Raw genomic sequence first — 23,992 nt, forward strand, 5'->3', positions numbered from 1 at the left:
GACCTGCCATCAAGAGCCCTGCCAAAACCTAGGTTTCAGTCCTGCCTCTGACACAGTCTAGGCCTTATGGACCCTGGGAAAGTCATTTAGCCCTTTTCAATATTCTGGGAAGCTTTCTAAGACAGTTGGACTTCCATCTTTTTTGATTCTTTGACCCCTGCTGACATCACAGTTGTTAGAAGTTGTTTGTATCATCCTCCCGTACCCCATTAGAGGAACAACATCTCATCCTTAAAAAGTCTTTTCCATCTGCTCACTCAATATATATATATATATATATTTTATATTTCTCTTTACTCATGTCTGTATTTCAAAGCTTTTACTCCACTCTACTCTTAATCACTAGTCTTATTTTATTAAGGGTCTTTTTTTTCCCTTATGGAATTATACTCAGTTTTGCTGGTAAGTTATTCTTGGTTGTAAGCCTTTGCCTTCTGGAATATCATACGTTCCATGTTCTTTATTCCTTAAGAACATGTTGTATCTTGCAGGATCTTAACTAGTACCTGATACTTGAAAGCTTGCAGTATTCTTTTTTCTCTGACTTTTTGGCTATTACATTCCTACTCTTAATTTTAAGGTTTCTTTCAGGCGGTTATCAGTAGATTCTTTCGTTTTTCACCTTGCCTTCTGGTTTTAAGTGATTTTTTTTTAAAGTTATGAAAGAAAATTTGCCTTTTTTTTTTTTTGAAATTCATGAGATTTCAGCTCCCTTTTTGGTCATGGCTTCTAGGGAGACCAATGATTCTTATATTATTTTCTCTGACCTCTTTTCCAATTGTTTTTAGTATGAATAGCTTACATTTTCTTCTATCTAAAAAAATTTACTTTATTATTTGTTTTCTCATTAAGTAATTAACTTTTACTTGGTCCATTCTAATTTTCAATCTGTTATTTGAGAAAGGTTTCATACTTCTTATGCAAAGCTATTAATTCTTTTTCTAAGCCTTTTCCTCCACAGCTTTCATTTTGCCCCCAGTTCTTTCTTCTGTCACTCTCATTTCACTTATAATAGCATTTTTAACTTGCATCTTCTCTTCTAGGAATTCTGATTTTCAGCTGTTTTTCTTCAAGGCTTTGCTTGTAGGTATTTTGATGATATTTTCATATCCTGGGGTTTGTCTTGGGCTTCCTGGCTTTATAATACCTTTTCGTCTTTTCCCCCCAGTCATTCTTGCAGCAAACTGCTCTGGATGGCCCACATGCTAGAAGTTGCAGGGTTGCCGTAAGAAATCATAGCCCCTCTGGAAGACAGCCCCTCTTCCCTCCCCCACCCCCACCACTCTCCTGGGCACGCTGCTTTAATTTCTTCTAGCAGTGCTTGGCACATTGTAGACACTTAATAAATACTTGCTGTTTGATATTCTGTCCTACAAGTTCCAAAGAACACAGGCTCTTTAACCCTGGTTGTGAGGATGATCCTCATGCTACCAAATTGCTACAAGCAAACTATAGAATCACACAACACCGCTGTGCATATATGCTCCACCAACAATGGAAAATCTACTAAACTACTCTTCCTTAAGTTTACTTGCCCCTTACAAGATACCACTCAGCAGCACATTGTCCCAATTTAATCTGCATTCTACAAATTAAATGAACGTCTAAACTTTACCAATACATTGCCATGCTATTACATCAGCCCTGTCTTACCTACATTATCAAAAAAAACAATAAAAAGGAATGTTATTTACAGAGACCTTAACATGTACCTTTGTCCTTAGTAAGCATTTATGTACTTTTGCTAAACCTTTGGGGGCTTTGGAAAATGAAAACATTATGAAAAAATAATCAGGTTGTATCTGGCCAGAGGTATCCCTACCGTCATTCTCTAGCACTGTGCAGAATACAGTTTTGGTCAACTCTTTAAGTATCAAGACCAAAATTCAAAGTTCCTGTGGCTTATAGGGGGAGAAAAATCAAATTTAATTAGCATGTTCCTGAACCCAAGTTAAGACATTCTTCATGATCTTACTGTGCTTGCTGTACCTGCTCTGTGCTTTATAGATGAACATTTCCATGAAAAGGCAACGTTGCCAGAGTACCTTCATGCCAAATGAGAGAAAACTATGGTAATGGTAAAGGGGTGATTTACCAACGATTTGGGGGGGGGTGAGGAAAGGGGGAGTCAGCAGTCATTGGAAAACTACAAATGAATTCTTAGGACAGCCTATGGTCATACAAGCCCCAGACAGTAATCGACAGTAAGTGCTATTACTATCCCCACTTCACAGTTGAGGAAACTGAGGCTGAAGTTAAACTACAGGCTCAGTGTTACAAAGCCAATGTCTGAGGCCTCATCTGAATTTTTTAATTCATCCGAAGTTTTTCTGACTCTAGGCCCTCTACCCAGGAATGCCTAGAGATCTCTACCAGCTGGCAGCAAGTTACTTAGCAAACTAGTGTGCCAGTTAACCAGTCCACTTTTCAACTCCCAAGGATTTGTTGAACTGGGGTCATTAAGAGCCCTTGACAGAAGGTGCTAACCATCTTAGAACAAAAATATACCTAAAGCTAAAGTAGGGTTGCACTATTTTTTGGCCAAAGTGGTAACTAATGGCTAAAAGAAGCCTGATAAATATAACCACCAATTAAACCTTTAGGTAAAGAACATAAACTACATGCCAGCATATTTTAAATAACTTTGCTAACTTATACCCCCAATTTTTTATAAAATACAGAAAAGTCACCTTAGTTACTAGAATTCTGGTAACATGATCTAAAAATGTATTGGAAAGGAAACAAAAGGCCTATACATAAAAAATTGGTTGCAGTTGCATATATTTTATTGAGACTTCAATAAGACTTTAAATTTTTTAAAGTTTCAACTCAGGATAGGCTTTAGTTATGTGGGACATTTCATTTTGATTTTATAAAAGATTTATATTACTAAGTTACAGATTTTGAGCACAAAACTCAGGCTAAAAGTCACTCGTCTATTGGACGTTTCTCCCCATAACCCAAAAGGAGATCACTAACGCCATTCAACCTGATGATCCTACAAACTCTAGTCTCAGTATTTTAAGCAATTATACCCTTTTTAGCATTTATGGGGTTTCAAAAGTTACTCAGCTGTTTAGATAATCCCACAAAACTGTCAGTCACGCTTTACTGACAACTGTTTCACCAACATGTAACTGATTCATCACCAGAATTTAACAATATTTGGCATACATATTGTTACTTAGTTGTTCATTTATTCAGTCATGTCTGACTCTGTTAGTGTCTGGGGCCATATTTGAACTCAAGTATTCCTGGCACCAGGTCCAGCACTCTCATCCACCAAGTCAGCTAGCTGCCTCATTTGTTATTTAGGCTTCTACAATTAAAAACTAATTTCTTTCATTGTTTTCTTCAACACAGGGATTCTTAACCTTTCTGTTGTGTCAGGGATCCCACTAGCAGTCTAGTGAAACCTATGTATCTTTTGCAAAATGTTTTTAAACACATAAAATAAATAGGATTATAAAGGAAACAAAAAAAGTGAAAATAAAGATGTTGTCTTCTCCCCATCCAAATTCACAGCTCTGCAATCTAGTCACAGACCCAGAGTTGAAAACCCTTGCTCTAAACTGGAAACTAAGAGGAAGCCTATCAATTGGGGGATGGCTAAACATGGTATATGAATGTAATGGAATACTACTGTGTCATAAGAAATTTAGACTTGTATTAAATGAAGTGAGCAGAGCCAGAACATTTATATAACATAGTAAAAATTGAAAGTCATAAAATTCTAATCAACTATGATTTTCCAGAGCTCTGATGATGAAACATACTACCTAAACAAATGAATTCAGGGTACAGAAATGAGGAAATTTTTTTTGGGCAATGTAGGAATTTGTTTTGCTTTACTATGTACATTGGTTGCAGGGGTTCTTCCCCATTCTCCTCCCCACCAACCCCCACTGGGGAAGGGGTGTTTAAAGACTGAAAAATCAAATTAATTAGGAGAGGGGAAAAAGCCCTATTCTAATACCAATGCTTATATTCCTACTACAAAAATCTGTTAGAGGGCTGCAGTCCTATTGATCTGCCAAATTGTCAAATAATTTTAATTACCTATTTTGAGTATACAGTGCTTAATAGAATTACATGTTCTTTTTAAAAGAGATGTTAACTACATTGTTGCTACTTTCAGAAGCAGCATGGTGTGTAGTGGAGGGGTGTCAAACACATGGCCCACCACATGGGGTGCCCACAACACTGCTGAGTGTGGCTCAAACCAGATTAAAATATTGAACAAAATAAATAATACAACAAAACATAGATAGTATTATGTGGTTTTCTAAGTCAATATGCAGTCCAAGGGGTCCTTACAATTTAATGGCACCTGTTTTTATTTGAATTTGACACTATTAGTGTAGTGGATAGAAACCTGGCCATGAAAACCTGGGTTACAGTCATATTTGCCAAATGAGGTGTAAAACTGAAGGCAATAGACTTAACATTAGATTATATGGCCTTGGATGAAATTATAGCCTATGTATGTGTATATGTATACATATAATTTTGTAAATTCATAGCATAAAGATGTTCAGATTCCCACCAACTCACCTTTTACCTAATCCTATTATTTCTTCCAAACAAAATGGGTTGTGCCATTCGTAGTCTCTTAAGAACTGTCATTCTCTATAGTAAAAACCACAGAGTGGAATTACACTGAGCAATACATAAAAAGCTCCTGCCAAACTCATGTTCTTTTCTACTGCTAAAAGTTGTTTCATTAAATTACTTCCCTTTTATTCCATTCAAAGGTTATAGCAACACACCTGACTTAAAGCCAGAATTTCATAACCAAAAATTAAACGCTGGTCAAGATTTCATCCTAAACAGAAATGAGATTTTAGCACATTAAAATAAAGCCTGTAAGTTTTCATTAGAATCAAAGACAAGTTCTTTCTTTCACAGAAAGCAAAAGGAGACTCAACACTCAAGATGAGTAAAGTAATTTTAACTTATCTGATACAAATTTAAGTCTACAGGGTAATGAAGCTGCTGCTGTCATTAAGCTGCTTAGCTCCTCAAATTGGTCTTCATACCATTTCTTTTAAGCAGGACAAAGTCAGTACACAGGGCGGAGTCAACAGGTTCTTCTCTTACCCCTGGAGGTAACTTTATCCAAGCAAAGAAATCCACGTGAGGAGAAAGCTGGCATTGATGGTGCCCGCTGTATCACTTCCTTTGTGGTGATCTACCAGAATCTATTTCCTCACTGCTGTCAAGCTAATTTTCACCAGCTCAGGACTCACTGAAAATGAGGGAAGCAACAGAAATAGAAACAATTTACTATAGTCCATTGACTTGCTCAAAACAAAGGCATAATTGAACAGGACTGCTATAAAGGCAACAAGCATACCAAGTTATTTAGTTACTTGTGCTTTATACTGGGGTAGGAGGCTGTGGTTATTGGAGTATATATGTATATAATATAAATGCTGCAGTCAATAGTAGAGATGAACAATCTAGCCTTCTAACAAATTAGATCTTAATCATAATCTTAGTAGTCTAACTAGTTACTAAAATGTCTTAATCATAATTTTAATTTGTCCACCAATCCACATGGGAAAGTGAGTAAAACCATAAAGGTTAACCTATGGACAAACTAAGGCAAAGTACAAGTGCAAGTCAAGTAGCAGAGGTCTCTTGATAATTACTACATTATACCAAGCTGCCTCTCTTGGTCAGATTACTTAGAAGACACCAGAATTTGAACTTATTTTTTTAAAAGCAGTTATCTCTTGATATATATAGTAGACTTCCAGGAACTAAACACTGGAGTATGTCAGCTATTCCATGGATCAATATGATACTCACAAAAAACTTGGTTCAAATCCCAAGTACCATTTATTATTGTGACTTCGGGCAAATACCCTTACTTCTCTGGCCTTCTGTATGCACATCTTTTAAATGGGTATGATCCCTGCTCTACTTCACAGGGTGGGATCATTAATCCAATGAGATCATGGATATGAAAATGTTTTATGACCGTAATAAATTACATTTTATGGTGATTTGTTAGTATTGGGGCAAAATATATCAAGATGACTGACTGAATAGATTTTTAACAGCACGAAAAATATATGTAACTTCAGGTACCAAATTATATATTTTAAATCAGCCGGGGGAGGGGAGATATTAAGGATACTATATCAGTATGATAAATTTAAAGAACTTCAAGATCTTCATAATTTAGTTAGGAAATAAGCTAGTTAATTAAGTTTGGATTTTAAGATGTCATTAATACAATATATAAATTTGGAGGCAGCATAGCATGACCGTTTAGTAGCATAACCGATGAAGAACCAAGCCTTGGAATCAGGAAGTCCTGGGTTCAAGTCTTAACTTCTGGCTTTATGAGCCTACGCCAATCACTTAACCTTATCGTGCCACATACAACTAACATAAGTAGCAGAGAAGTCGGTGATCTTCAACAATGGACATTTCCCTACACAAAGGAACAAAAGCCCAGACCTCCTCGCTTCATGTGTGCACAATTATGCACACAGACATTACTCTAAATGAAGCTGCTTTTCTAATGACACAGACCAATTATACCAAGTTGAGCCAACAGATTCTGTTAAGTGTACAGCCACCTTCTTTACTATCTCAGAGCGAAACAGTAACCACACTTCTAAGAAATCTAGCTATGAGCCTTCTTTGCTCTACTAGCAAAGTGAAATTCACAGTTAAAAAAAAAAAACAAAAACATTTTATTCAGTTTCTGCTAAGCAACTTGGGCAAAAAAAGTTCAAGTTAACATAGTAAATGTTTGTTATCCAGTCTGGCCACCAGGAATGGGTGTTCTGGTTAATAGTTTCAATATATACAATACATAAATTACCAATGTTCAAAGAATTAGAGCATGGTGACAAACCAAGATGAACATCATTTTCTGATTCTGAAGACATGGATCCTTCAGTATACCTCAGAATCATTACTAGCATCAATTTGTAACTAACTCTAGTGCTGCATTATTAATGGGATTCCAGAGAAAAGTGCTCTTTTTTCCCTTAGTCATCCCAGTGGAATTACCAGAAGAAGAGAATTTAAGCGAAAGTAGGCAATTGAAGGGAGAATCAGAAACCTGGCTGATAACATAAGTAACCAAGTTAACTATACAATCAAAAACTATTTTATTGAATATTACAGTAACTATACCACTTCAAAAAGCACTAGAAACAAAAACTGACAAGTGGAAGATAACTTTGGAGATAAAATAACACTAGAAAACTGCACTAAAGCAAAACACACAAGTTTTTAGTTTGCCAGATATTTTTAATGACAATTATAAAAAACCAAAACATCTTTTTCCCCCAGACTGCCTTTTTAAACAAATGATTTGCTTTTAGTTACAAATACTGTATGACAATGCCTTTTTTTTCCCAAAACTAACACAAGAACAATTTTTGAACAAAATGTCTGATTTTCTTCTAAATTCTTTGGGAGTTGGGGTGAAAAGGTAGAGAGAAAAGCCTGATCTTTAAACATATTTTAATCAGAACTTTTCCCTAACCCTCTAACAAAACTGATCTGAGGATATGAATGAATTTTTTTTTTAATTTAAATCTGCTTTAGGAGATACTCTTGGCCAATTCTTCCAATATAATTAATTGCTCCTCTCGACTGTTCAGAGCTTCACAATAGTTGAATTAAAAACAATATTTCTAACAAACTGATTACTGTGGGGGAAAAGAAAGATTCAAACATACATATGTATATACTTTACCATAAACAATTATGCATATCAAAAAGATAAGACACCTGTAATTAACTTTTAAAAGGTACAAAAAAGTGAGAAAACCTGAATTACAGAAAAGAAAATCAAATTTAATGAAAAACTAGAAGTTAATAAAAATTAGCAAATACACAAAAAATATACACAAACAGCAGCAATACTATGTAGTGACTTACAAAGGGGAAAAAAAGCAGCAGTCAAGAGACTGCTCAACATGGCTTGTCAGTCAAATAAAAAAACACAAAAAACAGTATTCTCTTCAACAGTACAATCAATCTACAAATACAAGTTTAGAATTATTTTACAACATTTCTTGTAGGATCAACTTTCTTAATACAAAAGATGCCCATTTTGGGTGTATATATATTTTCAGTGGTTTACTGTTGACTTATTTTTTAAATATATTAGTGTTATTACATGCAACTGCTTCCTGCATTTAACAGCCTTTCCTTTTATTTACCTTCATTATGTCTAGCTTCCACCTACCAAAAGAGTTTATATTTGGCAGTCAAAGATGGTTACCCTATCTTCTGTGAAATTAATGATGCAAAGGTTTTAAACACTGGCCTGAAAACATTTGATTGCCATTTCAACACATGGAAATAGTTACATTGATGCCTAAATTGCCATTTTCTGCAAAAAGCTGTGCAATGCTGGTGTCAAAAACTAGACAGTCACTATTCATAATAGCTGTTGCAATTCCCTCATGAATAGATCGAGGAGTAGCTTCCCAAGTCAATCGCCGTCTATGACCATTTAGCTCAAGTCGATAAGCAAAATTTTCCGCTTGTTTACGTGTTCCTATCAGCTGTACAATTGCGAAGAACTGCTGGTGACCATCGTATTTTTCCTGTTTCTCTAAGACTAACATGAAGTGAAAGCCAAAACAAGACTGCATCATAACCCAGTCAACAGCACCAGGAAGATTAATGTCTGTAGCAAGAAAAACTATATCTTCTCCCTGTAGTGTTGTAATAGACTTATGCTGATGCATCAAATGTGGCATTACAGCATCCAAAGAGCCTTGCCATTTACACGAAGCACCAGGACACGGACACGAATAAGGCCTAAACTCACACAGCTCTTCATGGTCTGCTTTTTCTGTGTGTGGCAAAGTTATCTCACATCCAGAAGAGGCATATTTACAAGGGAATAGTACTGAATTGGCCACTTTCTCCATAGCCAAGTTGCGAATGGACCCCAAAGGGCCTCGGCAAGTTGGACAACATGTGAGCTTTGGACGACAGTTGCTACAAACAAGATGGCCGCTCTGACACTGAAGAATAGGGGGTAACACATAGTCAAAGCAGACGGGACACTCAAATAGACTAGCCAAGTCATTGTTCGATGCTGTTGTGCCAGTCAATGCAGGCACCCTCTGGGATGGTGTACACTTGGAAGTACCAGTAGGGAGGGCTGTAGCAGTCTGGCGGCTCATTTCTGCAACAGAATGAAGAAAAAAGTCACCATACATTAGAATTAACCATGGATGCCCCACCCCCTTAAAATGAATTACATTTTCTGCACATACTAGAAGTCTTATGTTTTTACACAAAGCTTCTTAAAAGTTTGGGGATAACACAAGAGTTGACTGGAAAGAAATGAAGCAAATTCTAAGAAGCAAACAATTATTGTTAATTAAAATTCATTGTACAAAGAAAATGGGAAATTGTACCCTCCAAATTGCCTAAAAGAATTAAAAGTTTTAGAGTAAGTCACCCAGCCAATTAATGTTACTATGTTTCATACTCCTAAACCAAAAACTACCCATTTAAATGTAATATGTGGTTTCTTTAAAATGTTTTGCTTAGCTAGGTGGCACGGTGAGTACTGCACTGGCCCTGGAGTCAAGAGGACCTGAGTTCAAACCTGAACTCAAGACACTTGACACACTTACTAGCTGTGTTACCCTGGGCAAGTCACTTAACCCCAATTGTCCTGCCTTCCCCCCTCCAAAACAAACAAACAAAAAAAAAAAACCAAAAACAGAATGTTTTGCTGATGTCATTTGTTTTTATACCAGTTGTTTATGGATATACCAGCCCTCCCCAAGAATTGTAGCCTCTTTCATAAACAAAGAAAAATGACACATCTGAAGGTATTCAACAGAAGCCCTACCCCATTCTCAACCCCTTCTGTTGAGGAAGTATTTGTTCTTAAATTTCTCTAGATTTAGAAATGTAACAGTATGTATTGATCTGTATTAAATTTGTTTGTATGTGTGAGAGTGTGTGTGTGGGGGGGGGGTTAATATGTTTAACTGGGGCTTAGTTCCACTAAATGCAGCATGTTGTAAAATTCACCTGAGGACGTCAGAAATAAGTTTAAAAGTTTAGTTTCCAGTCACAATATGGCTTGAAAAACCACTACTAAGTCTGTATCTCAAAGAGAAAAAAAGAAAAGGGCCTGTATGTAAAAAATAATTATAGCAGCCATTTTTGTGGTGGCAGAGATTGGAAAATAAGAGGATGCTCTCAATTAGGAAATGGCTGAACAAGTTGTGGCGTATGATCTGTGATGGAATACTACTGTGCTATAAAAAAGTGCTTTCAGGCTTACATGAGCTGATGCAAAGTTAAATGTACTGTGGACAAAGTAAGAGCAATACTGTAAGATGATCAGATGTGAATGACTTAGCTATTCTCAATACAATGATCCAAGACAACTCTGAAGGACTTATAAAAAATGCTATCCATCCCCAGAGAAAAAGGCCTGCCTTTTTTACTTTATTTTTTCTGGAGGTTTTGTTGGCAGGGGGCGGGTCTATGTTTTCTTTCACAACATGACTAGTATGGAAATGTTTTGCTTGACTACACATGTACAACCTATACCGAATTGCTTGCCTTTTTAATGAAGGGGAAAAGGGAGGAAGAGAATTTGGGACTCAAAGTTTTAAAAACGAAAAAAATTAAAATTAAAAAAAATTTTTAAAAAGTTTTAAAAACGAAAGTTAAAAATTATTTTTACATGTAACTGGGGAAAAATAAAATAGTAAATATTTTTTTTTAAAAAATGCTTTCAGAAAAACCTGGGAAAACTTATATGAATTCATGCAAAGTGAAGCAATCAGAACCAGGGGAATATGGTAACAGCAATACAGTATGATGACAAACTGTGAATGACTTAGCCATTCTCAGCAATAATGATCCAAGACAATTCCAAAGGACTTATGGAAGAAAAATGCTATCCACTTTGAAAGAACTAATGGAATCTGAATGCAGATGAAAGCATAATTTTTTCACTTTATTTTCTTGCTTTTTTGTTACTGTTGCTGTAACACAGCTAATATGGAAATATGTTTTGCATCATTTCACATGTATAACTGATAACACATTTCTGGCCTTCACAGAAGGTAAGGGAGGGGTGGGAGGGAAATAATTCAGAAAAAAATTTTTAAAAGAATACTGAAAATAAATATTTTTAAAAAAATACAATTTTAAAGACAAAATGTTTAAATACATACTTAAATGCCCCCTCACCCTCCCAAAAAAAGTGTGGTATATTAATTAGCCTAGGGACCTCTTTTTTGTTTGTTTCAACATTGCCACTACCTGTGTAAACCTCTGGTCCTCAAAGCTAAGGACCATGATAGCTCATAAAGCTTAAGATTCTAAAGAAATACTGTTTCAGAGAAACACACACTACTATATACTACACCGTGGGAAACCCTACTATAGCTTTTGGTGGCCAGAAGCTTCACCAGGACCATACCTCCCCACAAACTGACTCAGCCACATATGGCCAGTTACTACTCGGAAGTAGCCAAAGCGATTACCAAGTGCTCCTAAGAATCATGCTTAACTAGCCCTTGTTTGATGTGGGGAAAAGATCCTCATATAATAATTTTCTACAAGTTACATCTCTCTCTCTCTCTCTCTCTCTCTCTCTCTCTCTCTCTCTGAGACACACACCCACACCCACCCACCCTCAGGGATGGGAAACCTTATTTCCAGAATGGTGCCTTGCACATGTCCAACTGAAGGCCCATAACCAACAGAAAAAGATGGTTTTTAAAACTGGTTTGGGTTTTAATTTTTAACTTTAAAGGAAAAAAAAAGTTTAACTCAGCTCATTTTTAAGAGCAGGGTATAACATAAAACTATATCCAAACAGCAATTTTTAAAATGTCTTCATTTCATGTTATGGCCAATTAAAGGAAATGAAAGCAAAGGGAAAGAGAGAGAAGGGACACAGGCTTATTAATAGGCTCTGAGGTGAATGTTATGCAAAACATTCATTACAACCTAAGGTTCACTTAGATTGTGGTCTTCAGAACATTAACCCCCTATTATCATTGATACTGAAAGACTTCTGTGACTGTTCTGTGTATGTACACTCGTGCTTGTGGCGTGTGCGCGCGCACACACACCCCCCAAGTGGCCATGAATTGTAACAGAAGATATAAACAAGCCTCTTTTTCTACCAGCCAAAAACCCACTCCCACTATAGGATAGAACAACAGTTGTTATGTCCTCTTAGCATGACACACAAATCTGATGTTAAAGCATGGCCCTCTAGTCAACTGTGCACAAATAATTTTCCGAAGTTGAAAGAGAGGGACAAAACACTGTAAGAAAACAGAATCCTGTAATAATGAAGTTTATTACTACATGAATTTAGCTATATTTTCTTTTAGCATGTAAAAACTACACATGCTAATAAGCCTGTTATAACAGTTTAATTTTGCCACAGATACCAGGGACGTAAAGTGTTTCTACTATAGCTGCCATTTTCTGCTGTGTAAGGTTTGTGTCCCTTTATGACTTATGTACAGCAGTACTGTGTCAGGTGTCAAACAATGGATTTAACATTACACCAACCTAACCTATAAAAATCATTTGCATATCCATTAGTGTGGATCCTTAAGAAGAAATGGGAAGTGCTCAGGTGAAACAGTGACAAAATGAAGTGGTTTTTATGGACTATACGCACTTTTATGCACTATTCAATCCATCATGCCAGTAAACAACTAAATATAATTGGTAAGCTTTATTTCCATTCTCAAAAAGTAGTTCAATTCATATGTAGTATAAATGCCTGGTCAGAGACAATGTTTCTTTAATACTTCCTTCTTAACTTCGATGTTCCACAAACTCCTCGCAGGGCAGTATGTGAAAAAGTTAATTTTTCTTCATAAAAATTCAATTATATGTTTGTCACAAGATCAAGGCCAGAACCTACAATTTCAGTACAGTCTTTCCACCAAACCTATTTTCCAAGGTTTTTGTTTTTTTAAGTAAAATAACGAAACACATCATTCTAATTCCTATGGTAAAGTGAAAACATAACATAGTATTTCTTTTAACTACCAATACTGGAAAGATGTTCAAGTCTGTTATCTAATCTGAAGGACAAAGTTAGCATATATACAAAACATCAGCACTGGGAATATTTTACCACAGCCACAAAAGGGGCAAAACAGAACCAGGTGCCTCAAAATAAATGGGTAACAGACCACCATCCATGCACAAAACAAATTGGTACTTTTAATAATAAAATGTCAGATAGACTTGATTTGGTGTAAGGAATTCTTCATTTTACCATGGAAGCAAATGAAGCTGGGGAAACTGAAGCAGCTTGTCATACATTATAAGTCATACACATAGAGGTTAGATTAAGTAGTAGTAGTACTTGAAGGGAGCAAGGAGGATAGTTATTCTTACTCCCATTCCTTTCCATTACACCAGACAAGTAAAATCTAAAGAATGGTATTTCTAAACTTTTAAATATGCTGGAAGTAAAGCAGTAATTCAGAAAGTCCACTGCCTCTTAAACAACTCAATAGCCTTCTGACAGTATCAAAGGAAAAAAACCACCACCCCTTTAAAAAAAAAACTCAAAAGTTGAATACCTTTTCTCTTTCTTGTCCTAGATGCTGGTAAACATGTAAGCAAAACTCCCTTCCACGAATACAAAAAATGAAGAGTAGGTTTCCCCGTCATGAGAAGTCAAAGAGTTCATCCCCTCTCCCCGCAGAAAGGGAAAAAACCCATAACAGAAGTACCTCCTGGATACCTCCAGTAACCAGACATGGAAGAGTCAATCCCCGGAAAAGGATCAGGTTCTCAAGCGATAAGGAGGATACTACTCGTCATTCTTCATGAATCTCATCTCCCGAAAGGGGACACCTGCTGTACAAGCAGAGAAGTGACGACTTTCCTCCCTCAAAAGGCTTAGACTGAGTTGGCGATTACTGGAATTTGCAGGAGTCTCCTACAAAATGCAGAAGCTTCAGCTTCTAGCGCTGCCTCTCTTGAGCACTGAGACATGTTTGGCTTGGAAGTTTCTTTTCCTCTTTCCCTAGTTTCGTCACATGAAATACGTCGAAAAAGATTCTTGTGAGGATCCCTACCTTACCATCGATCCAAAAAATAAAAAAATAAAAATAAAGGAAAGCTATCTACAGCAACCACAGTGATCTCCTGCCCGCGTTAAGTGCCTTTTGCAAGCAAGGAAGAGCAAGGGCGACGGCCGGATTCTCTAGCTTGGCTAGAGCTCCTCCCAACCAAGCTTCAGAGCCAATTGAGAAGGAGAAAGAAAGAAGGGCGTGTGCTAGACACACTGCTGCCCACAGCCTAGGCCGGGAGCATCACGTGAGGAATGGGCGGTGCCAAGCAGGACTCTCCCCCAGGCTCTGCCCCCACCCAGGCAAATCAACAGCAAGTGGAAGTCTAAGAGCCAGAGACGCAAGCCAGTCCGGACCGAAAACAGGCCAGACCGGGTTGGTATGGATGGCATTGAAATCTGGCCCGCCCTAATAGCAAGGCTACACCAACAACTCAAAAAAGCAGCGTTCAGGTTCGGCGGGGGAGTTAAGGACAAAACAGGGTGACCTTTAGCATCTTTAGATCGTTAGCAGTTATCCTACCCATTGTGGATATTTGACACAATGCTGTTCTGAGCTAATCAGCATCTTGTGCCAAAAACATAAGCTTGATTACTAAAAGTTCATCTCCTGGAGTAAACAAGATTCAAAATGAAAAATAGCTTCAAGGAAAAACCTTGCTCCTGTATCATCTTCCTGAAATGTTAAACTGTTGGTCCAAATTCATATTCTCTATTTTATGATGTCATATGAAAAGTCTGAGTTACTAAATAAAGACAATGAACCAGGACAGAAATTCTAAGTGTTACCATATTTGCTGAGAAAAACTTGAGACAGGTGAAGATGACTAAGGGTAGATAGATGGCTAAGCTAGAATGAGGACATCTCTTCAGGAAAGAGTTAAAAATGACATGCAGTGAATACAGTGGTGTACTGTAGTGCTCAGAATGTACAGTTCACCTAGGGTCAAATCTCAGCTCTGCTATGTACCTGAACAGTGGATAAGAGCAGTGGACCTTGGAATCAGGAGGCCCTGAGCTTAAATCAGACTCTTGCTGTGTGACCCTGGCCAAACTTTAACTGTCTCAGTTTCATCATCTGTAAAATGAGGAAAATAATGACACCTAACTCTCATGGTGGTTGTGAGGATAAAATGAGATAATTTATAAAAAAATTTTTGAACATTAAAGCACTATTATAAATTCTAGTTATTATTATAGAGGTCAAGTCACTTTCCCTTTCTGGGTCTCAGTCTCCTCATCTGTAAAATTTTGTTATTCAGTCATAGTAAATCTTGTCCAATTCTTCACTGATCCCTTCTGGGATTTTCTTGGCACAGATACTGGAGTGGTTTGCCATTTCCTTCTCCAGCTCATTTGCGAGATGAGGAAACTGAGGCAAACAGCATTAAGTGACTTGTCCAGGGTAACACAGTTAATAAGTGTATGAGGCTGGATTTGAATTCAGAAAGATGAGTCTTCCTAATTTCCAAGCCCAGCATTCTATCCACTGTGCCTCCTAACTATCCCATCTATAAAATAAGGGGCTTGAATTAGCTGATCATTAGGTTCTCTACAACTCTCGATTTTATGGTTTTGGGTTGTTGTTGTTTTATTGGGAAGTGGAGGAGAGAAGAGAAGATCCCATATCCCATAAAGCAAATTTCAGAAACTCATCAATAAACTATGTAAATAAGTCATTCTGCACTGGTGGAAGGAATTCCCACCCTTGTGAATGAATTCATAGGTCCCTGCTGTAATAACAAAACTCCTTCAATGGATTTATTGTGAAGAAACGTAAAAAGCACTGTATGACTAACACTGCACTGTGAACAAATGGCATAGTTCTTGCTTATCAAAAATTACAAGTAATCAAATTTCAACCAGTCTTAGAAGTTACTAATTCTCTACCTCACTTGACCCATCTCCTTTGTACATTAGTACATGTGTTGAATGAGGCAAATTAATGTTAATATCAGTCTAAATAAAATACAACTAGAAAGACAATAACCCAATCAAATTCATTATCCATTCCAATATTTTCACTATCTGAAATTTCAAATTATTTCTAAATAGCAGAATTTTCTAACAGAAGTATCTTTGATGCTACCTAGTTCAACAAGCCAACTCTCATTTTATGGATAAGGAATCTGAGGTCCAGAGAAAAGCAATTTGTTCAAAGCAGCAGAGCCAAGACTAGCTCACAGAATGCCTGACAATTCAAAACTTGATTAGTTCAAATAAGTGTCACAAAAATAAAAATCTAAAAGATACCTAACCACCTTTCAAGATATTAATTATAAAGTTACAATGGCTTGTAAAGTAATAAAAAAAAATGGCTATCAATTAAACTGAAACGTTCAGCCACACTTTAAAAAACTTTTGGAGCAGCTAGGTGGCACAGCGGATAGAGGCTGGCACTGGAGTTAGGAAGACCTGAGTTCAATTCCAGTCCCAAACACTGTGTGAACCTGGGCAAATCAATTAATCTCAATTGCCTCCAAAAATAAAAACCTTTTCCAGTACAAGATAAATTAAAATAATAACTTTATTAGTTTCTCACTAATCAGAACACAACGGAACTACTTTTACTCAAAGTTGAAAATAACTTTAACAATAATCTTATTTCCATTAAAACAAACTACCTGCTGAAGTGAGATGAGCAGGACCAGAAGGAACATTATACACAACCACAGACATATTGATTCTGTGATGACTAACTTTGATAGACTTGGCTCTCCTCAGCCATACAAGGCTCAAAGACAGCTCCAAAGGACTCATGATGGAAAAAGCCAGCTACATCTAGAGAAAGAACTGTGGAGTCTGAATGCAGACTGAGACAAACTATTTGCAAGCTCCTTTTTTCCTCTTTTTTTGGGTTTTGTTTCTTCTCTCTCATGGTTCATTTCATTGGTCATAATTCTTCTTTGCAACTTGACTATTGTGTAAATAAGTTTAATACGAAGGTCTATGTAGAATCCATATGAGACTGCATGCCCTCTTGGGGGCGGGGGGGGGGGGAGAGGGGAGAGGAGGGATGGTAAGAAAATTTGAAAATCAAGAACATGTAAAACTAATTGTTATAAACTAAAAATAAAAAATCTAATTTTAAAAAAAGTAAATCATTTTATCATCTACAAAAAACAAACAAACTACCAGGGTATTATACCAGGAAGAATCAGCAAAAGTGTGATATCATGGCAGTTTTAAAAGATTCATTTAAAATAATTTAACTTTAATGGTAAACGAAAAAGTAAATTAACATATTGTCTAAATTAATGCCCAGTCATTCATCTAGTTTTTTTTAAACTTACATTTGTTCAATTTCACATTGTTTCATTACAACTGAAAGATGAAAAAATTTATTAATTGTTATTCTATTACCTTCATTTTCCAATGCCAGGCCACAGTTAAGTTTTATTTTTTACCTCTCAATCTATGACAGTATGTAGTTCAAGCTAAAGTCAATTTAAAACAAATTTCAGAAGCAACAGTAAACAAATCATAGACTGAGAATTACAAATTATCTCCATGGCCATTAGTTAAATCTTTTCATTTTACAAATCAGTAAATTGCAGCCCAGAGATGTGTAACTTGTCTAAAGCCACATAAGTACTTGTCAAAGACTGTTTTGAATTCATGTCCTCCCTCTGACTCTTGCAGGCCTCTTTCCACTCTACCATAGTGCCTCCCAAAAAGGGCCTTTGACTAGCTCTTCAAGCAACATCACATTTGAAAACTGCTTTTCTCCTCAAAGCAAATATCTTTTTTATTTTTCTATTCATAATACCTTATGTGTCAACTCTGTCTTTCTTTACAAATAGTTAATCAAAAGGCTGCAAGAAAAGGGGGGGGGGGGGGTAAGGGGGAAAGGACAGCTGATAAATGTTTCTAATTAGTCACCATCTCGTATTTTACTATAACTAATTTGCAATGTTGTATTGAGTATTTTTAAAAAGTTATTCCACATTATTTTTCTTTTAGTAAAACCATGTCTATAAATGTTATATTTGCAAAGTAAACACTACTACACAGCTATCACAACTGGGATCAATCAAACCAGTCAGCAGATGCAGTACTTACTTGAATAATTTGAGACACTAGGAAGAGAACCAGTTGGGTAAAAATTGGCATCAGAGATGCAGCCATGAAATGGAGGTATGGAGATTAACTGCCAAAGCCCAATTTCCTAAACCTACTCCAATTCCTTAACATAGCATAAGGGATGCCTCCCTCTGCAGTCACTCAAGTCAATGAAAACTTTTTTTTTTAAATTGAACCTTTTTTAATGTACAGAAGCACAGACTGTACTGAAGGTGACACATAGAACTATTCTTCCTTCACAAAAGCAAGTGATATAAAATGCAAATTCACAATTTCAAACAATCTTTTTTGTATTCTGCTGTGTGAAGATACTCTTGGTGTTTTAAGTTCAGAATTTTTTAAAAGAGAGGAAAAAAGAATGGTGTTCTTAAGATAAAATGCTGTAAACTTATGTTTGTTTTATTTGTATAATTTTTTTTTGGAGGATGATATTGATCTCTATACCTAACACCTGCAGTAGTTCTGAGCCTTCTCTAGAGACTGGGGTTTTGAAAAAGAGAAACATGCTGAGTAAAGGAACACGAGCAATTCTTAAGGCATTTGGGAATTATTGAACATAGGCTTAAATGAAGATTTTTGCTGGTGCATGGGCGCCCAGAGCCCTTTCTGGAATTGGGGATAAGGGCAAACGTGCAAAGTGGAATCTAACAACTGCTGAGAAGACAGAGGAGCTGCATCAACATAAAAGGAGAGACAACTTCCAATCTCAGTACTGTGTAACTAGGCCTACACCCCAAAGAAATCAAAGAGGGAAGGGACCCTATGTACCCCCCCTCAAAATAAAATTATGACAGCTTTTTATAATGGCCAAGAATTGGAAACTAAGGGAGTGCCCTTAGGGGGAATGGCTGAACAAATTATAGTATATAAATGTAATGGAATATTATTATTCTGTAAGAAATGAAAAAAGAGTTTCAGAGAAATCTATTAAGACTTGTATGATGTGGAGTAAAGAGAGAACAGGCAATAATTTATACAACAACATTTTGAGATGTTAACAACTTAAAGACTGAAGAATTATGATAAATACAATGATCAACCATGATTCCCAGAGCACCAGTGATAAAACATGCTAGTCATCTGAGAGAATGATGGACCCAAGATGCAGAATGATACATTTTCCTTTACTATACATAACTGTTAGAGTTTTCTTTCCTTTTTTGGATGGGTGGGGGGGACGGTGAAGGAAAGAAAATAAATGCTGACTGAGGGGAAAAAACGTTTTGGGGTTTTAAATTAGACTCTGTGGGACTTCCAATGAAGATATGAGGGCCCCTTGAGAAGTCGTGGGGGTGGCCCATACAAACGCCCACTCACAGGATCTCATTTTTTTTTAAGGCACATGTACATACATATACATTTAAACAGATGATTTACCAGCCTTTTCCTGTATCTACTGAAAAAGGCAAAAAAGATGCTCTTTTAGTGTAAGATCCTATTACACAAGGAATTTATTGCCAGACAGCATTCTAGATCCAGTAGTGGCCTACTAAGCAAGTCAAATTAACTAAAATGTACCAAAAATTACATTCCCCTTTCCCAAGGAGGAAAAAAATATCTAGTACGGTCACTGAAACTAACGACATACTAATGGAAGTCTAATATGATTTGTCTGTTGCTAATTTCTGTTAAAATTTTTATCCTGTACACTTACTTTGATGGATCTGAAATTATATCTACATGGGTTCTCCCTCAGATAATACCAGCTGCAATCCATCCATGACTTCTCATCTTTTGAAAGTTGTTTGTCCATGTGTTGCCATAGTCTGGGGAGGAAACAGGTCCACTCAACTTGCTATGGACCTTTCATTAGGTCCTCTTCATGTTGTATGGATAAGAATGGGGCATTTGGGCTGTCCATCCTTCGATCTCACAATGACAGACCAACCTTCTTTTTTTGAACATGTATTTCTTACATCTTTACAAATCAAAATTTGCACAAGAGAAATAATGGAACACCTACTCATGCCCACACTTCTTCATTGCCCTTTGGATGACCCTCAACTTTAATTCTTCTGAAACTACTGTATTCCATGACTCACAACCATTAATCATCACTTGTAATAATACAAGCATAAGAAAATGAACCTCAAAAAGTCAAAAAGCCTTCCTTTCTAGGAAGGTTCCATATGAACCAAAATAATCATAGTGATATTTTATGGTAGCAGAGAAAGTAGCAAATGATTCCAATTAATGGAAGAATGGTTAAACAAATGATGCCACATGGATGTAATGGACTACTACTGTGTATTGCTGTACATAAAAATATAAAAAATTTAAATATGTATGGGAAAACATATAAATTGATGCAGAATAAGGAAAATAATACACAAAACAGCTACAACAATGTAAATTGAAAGAGCAACAAACACAGAAAGAAACCAAATGCTAAAGAAGAAAAAAGAAACTATACCTCTTTTCCTTCTTTGCAGAGATGGGGAACTTATGGAACGTTGCATATATTGTCAGCCTCAGTTCACGTGGATTAGTTTAGTTAAACTCTATGTCTTTTTTGTTCCTTCTCAAATTTATTCTTTGTTAGAGAGGATGGCTCTTTGGGTACGGTAAATGGAGGGATATATTGGGAGATGAAGATGATATAAAACAAAAAAAAAATACTTAAGTTTCTCTCCCCACCCCTGCAATCCAACCTTCTCACAAAGCTGCCAGATTGATTTTCCTAAAGCACAAATCTGTCTTGTCATTTCCCTACTCAGTCAGCTCTAGTGGCTACCCTATTTACTCCAGGAACAAATATAAACACCTCAGTTTGTTACTTAAAGTCCTTCATAGTATAAACCTAACCTATCTTTCCTGCTGTACTGCATGTTAATCCATTTAACAAATACTAAGGTCCAAGCAGCAAGCAGGCTTTCTTATTGTTTCCCATACTTTGTACTCCATCTCTTTACCTTTGTTCTGGCTGTCCCTTACGCCTGGAATGTACTTCCTAATGACCTCTCAAAATTCCTAGTTTCCTTCAATATTCAGTTCAAGTTCCACCTTTTATACCAGGCTTCTAATAACTTCCCAGCTGCTAGTGCCTTTTACCACCAGCACCCCACCTCCCCACCCCAGGAAAAAAAAATCATCTGCCCATGCACACATAATTTTCCCTGCCCCCCCCCCCAATAAACTCCTTAAGGGCAAGAACTATTTCATTTTTGTCTTTATATCCCCAAGGCCTAGCACAGTGCTTGGCACTTAATAAGATGCTTCTTAACTGACAAACTTTTTTTTAAAAATAAGGAACCCAAAACATAAAATTTTAAAAAAATAATAAATTGGTCATTAAAAGCATTACGAAATTTCCCAAAGGCAATCTGACTGGTTCTCCTCTTCCAACTCAGTTCTGGGGCCATTTTACAGTCCATTCCCAATGTCTGTTCAATATTTATGTACTGATGGACCAAGTCTATGAGCTGTCCATCCAACTGCATGTCAGACTCAGTTCATGTCCTTCCATCCAGGATTTCTTCACCTAGTGTATATAGTAAAGCCAAATTCTCTTGGACCATTATGGACCTCATTTAGGAGGTTCTGCAATGACCTAAGATATGATGAAATCAGCACAAAATAATCTGCAAACAAAAACAACGGAACCTCACCTTACCTACCGGGATTCTCTCTTTCATTTATACTCTGTGCGAGACATTCTCCATGATAGCGACACACTTTTAGTAAACTTACATTTCCCCCATTTTGTGTCTCCCTTGATATTTAGTAGAGAACAAGCTTATTTGTAACATCTTCCAAGAATTCTGTATAACTGATACATATGCACAGAAAGCACTTTTTTGGGAAAGGTTGTGTTCTGCTCTACCAATGCTTTAACACAGAGGACTGTGAGATCTTGTATTGTCTTAACCTTTCAGTCAACTGTGAGTCTATAAAGATGTGTCTGCTACAGAATATCCTTTAGGAACACCTGTTTCTTTCTCAAACTTTCATCAGCCATGTCTTTAATGTGTGTATGGATTCAGCTCATAAAAAATTTGGATAGGAAAACAGGGACCTAGGTCAGTAGTTAATACTCTGCCATGGTGGGGAGGGGTGTGATCAAAGTAAGAGTTTCTCCTTTCCTATTTGTTTTCTTTAATGATTTTTCTTCTTGCAGCAAGGACAGTGCTATTAAGAATACAAATGTTGTGGATGAAGTCACTCACTGGTAATGAAAAAGTTCATCATAAAAACCTTTACGATCAAGAACAATGGAAAGACAAAGGAAATGATGTCAAGTAAGATGGAGCAAAAAAATCAATATGCAAAATGACAACATACATGTAAACTTAAAGGATAGCCAAAAGAGGTACTGAGAGATGTGTAATTATAATGATCCAGCTTGGCCCAAGAGAAGAGTTAAGGAAATGTACTTCCCTTCCTCCCTACGGGAGGGAGGAAGGGCAGAGGGGAAGGAAAGAGAAGGAAATGTGGAATATGAATGTGGAAAAAATACATGTACCACCAAATAAGGTTGATGTGTTGATTGGTTTTTCTGAATGGCTTTCCTTCACCACTTCTTTATTCTTTATTGCAAGTAATGGCTTGTAGGATAGTGGAAGGAAAGGAAAATTTTCAGAAATGGAAGTGATTTTTAAAAAAAGATTTATCCACAAGTTTTTTTTTTAAATTTTAAAATCTTACTATTCTTTTCCATTTTTTCATCTGTTCTCCCACTTTTTAAATACCCTCATTCTACCATGATCCTCTGCAAGGTTTAACCAAAAAATTTATATTTTAAACAAGTGTGGCCATGCAAAGAGTTATGGAAGTCAACAGCAAGAAAACAAAAGTGTTTGCTGGGTGAAGTGATTTCTAGACTCTTTGGGAGTTCTTATATTAATTAGGTTGCAACAACTTCCTCATGAAACATTCAAAGTCTGTGTTGATGTCTGTTTTATCTATTTATTTTTGTCAACAGCCAACTAGATTAGAGAACACACGATTATATGCACATATCTTCTCATTTGTATTCTTTCTACTGAGCATAAATACCTGTAAGACCCACCTACTTCAAGAATTATTGTGAGGTTAAAACAAGGCAATGTGTGTAAAAATACTTTGCAAACCTCAAAGCTACATAAATGACATCATTTTAGTTATCCAGACCAATCCTCTCTCCTGACCTTTGTTGTTACCTCTTCTAAATTTCCCGTATCACTTTCCCTCCCAAAGAATCATCTCATAGGAAAAAGATTATTTTTATCTTTAAAGATTTTATTTTAAAAAATGAAGAGAGAAAGAGGAGGAAAATATCAGCAAAACCAGTGATATATGTAATGTTCTACAATGGCAAATTCCTTTCACCTCCCTCCCCGGTCCCCACCCTGGCCCCCCAAAAATAAAGGAGCCAATAAGAAAGAGTTATTTTCTCATTTCATCTTTGGGGCCAAGAATTTTTCTTTGCAATTTTGTATTGCTCATTTTCTATTATTTTGGTGTGGTGAGAGAGTTTGCAGTCTGACAAATATTGGGCATAGACCAGTATCTTACATCATTTACCAAGATAAGGCCAAAATGGATACATGAAAGGGAGATACCATGTGAAAATTAGAAGAACATATTACCTATCAGATTTATGGATAGAGGAAGAATTTATGAATAAAAAAGTAAGAGCATTACTAGATGTGAAATAGACAATTTTGATTACATTAAATTTAAAAGGGTTTGTACAAAGGATATGAAGAGGCAGTTTTTCAATGACGAAATCAAAATTATATGGTCATATGAAAAAATGCTCTAAATTATTGATTAGAGAAATGAAAATTAAAACAACTTTTTAGATATCATCTTACTTATGAGATTGACTTTTAGCCAGTGTTGGAGGGA

The 23,992-nt window shown here is 36.4% G+C and overlaps 1 protein-coding gene across 3 annotated transcripts in view; it reads right to left on the reverse strand.

Moving 5' to 3' along the window:
- Window positions 1–7,254: 7,254 nt before the first annotated feature.
- Window positions 7,255–23,992, reverse strand: part of SIAH1 (siah E3 ubiquitin protein ligase 1) — a 54,968-nt gene continuing 38,230 nt past the window's right edge. Inside the window, exons 1-2 of one of the 3 annotated variants that reach the window (XM_036751627.1) lie at window positions 20,577–20,599; window positions 7,255–9,175 (exon numbers count right to left, since the gene is read on the reverse strand). In XM_036751627.1, coding sequence (XP_036607522.1) covers window positions 8,325–9,173 — 849 coding nt within the window. In that variant the 5' untranslated portion in view covers window positions 9,174–9,175; window positions 20,577–20,599 and the 3' untranslated portion in view covers window positions 7,255–8,324. Of the gene's footprint in view, window positions 9,176–13,586; window positions 14,170–20,576; window positions 20,600–23,992 lie in introns of those variants that run through there. The other 2 variants (XM_036751626.1, XM_036751628.1) reach the window with 2 other exon arrangements.

Source organism: Trichosurus vulpecula, chromosome 3 (genome assembly GCF_011100635.1).
Source record: "Trichosurus vulpecula isolate mTriVul1 chromosome 3, mTriVul1.pri, whole genome shotgun sequence".
NCBI classification, from domain to species: domain Eukaryota; kingdom Metazoa; phylum Chordata; class Mammalia; order Diprotodontia; family Phalangeridae; genus Trichosurus; species Trichosurus vulpecula.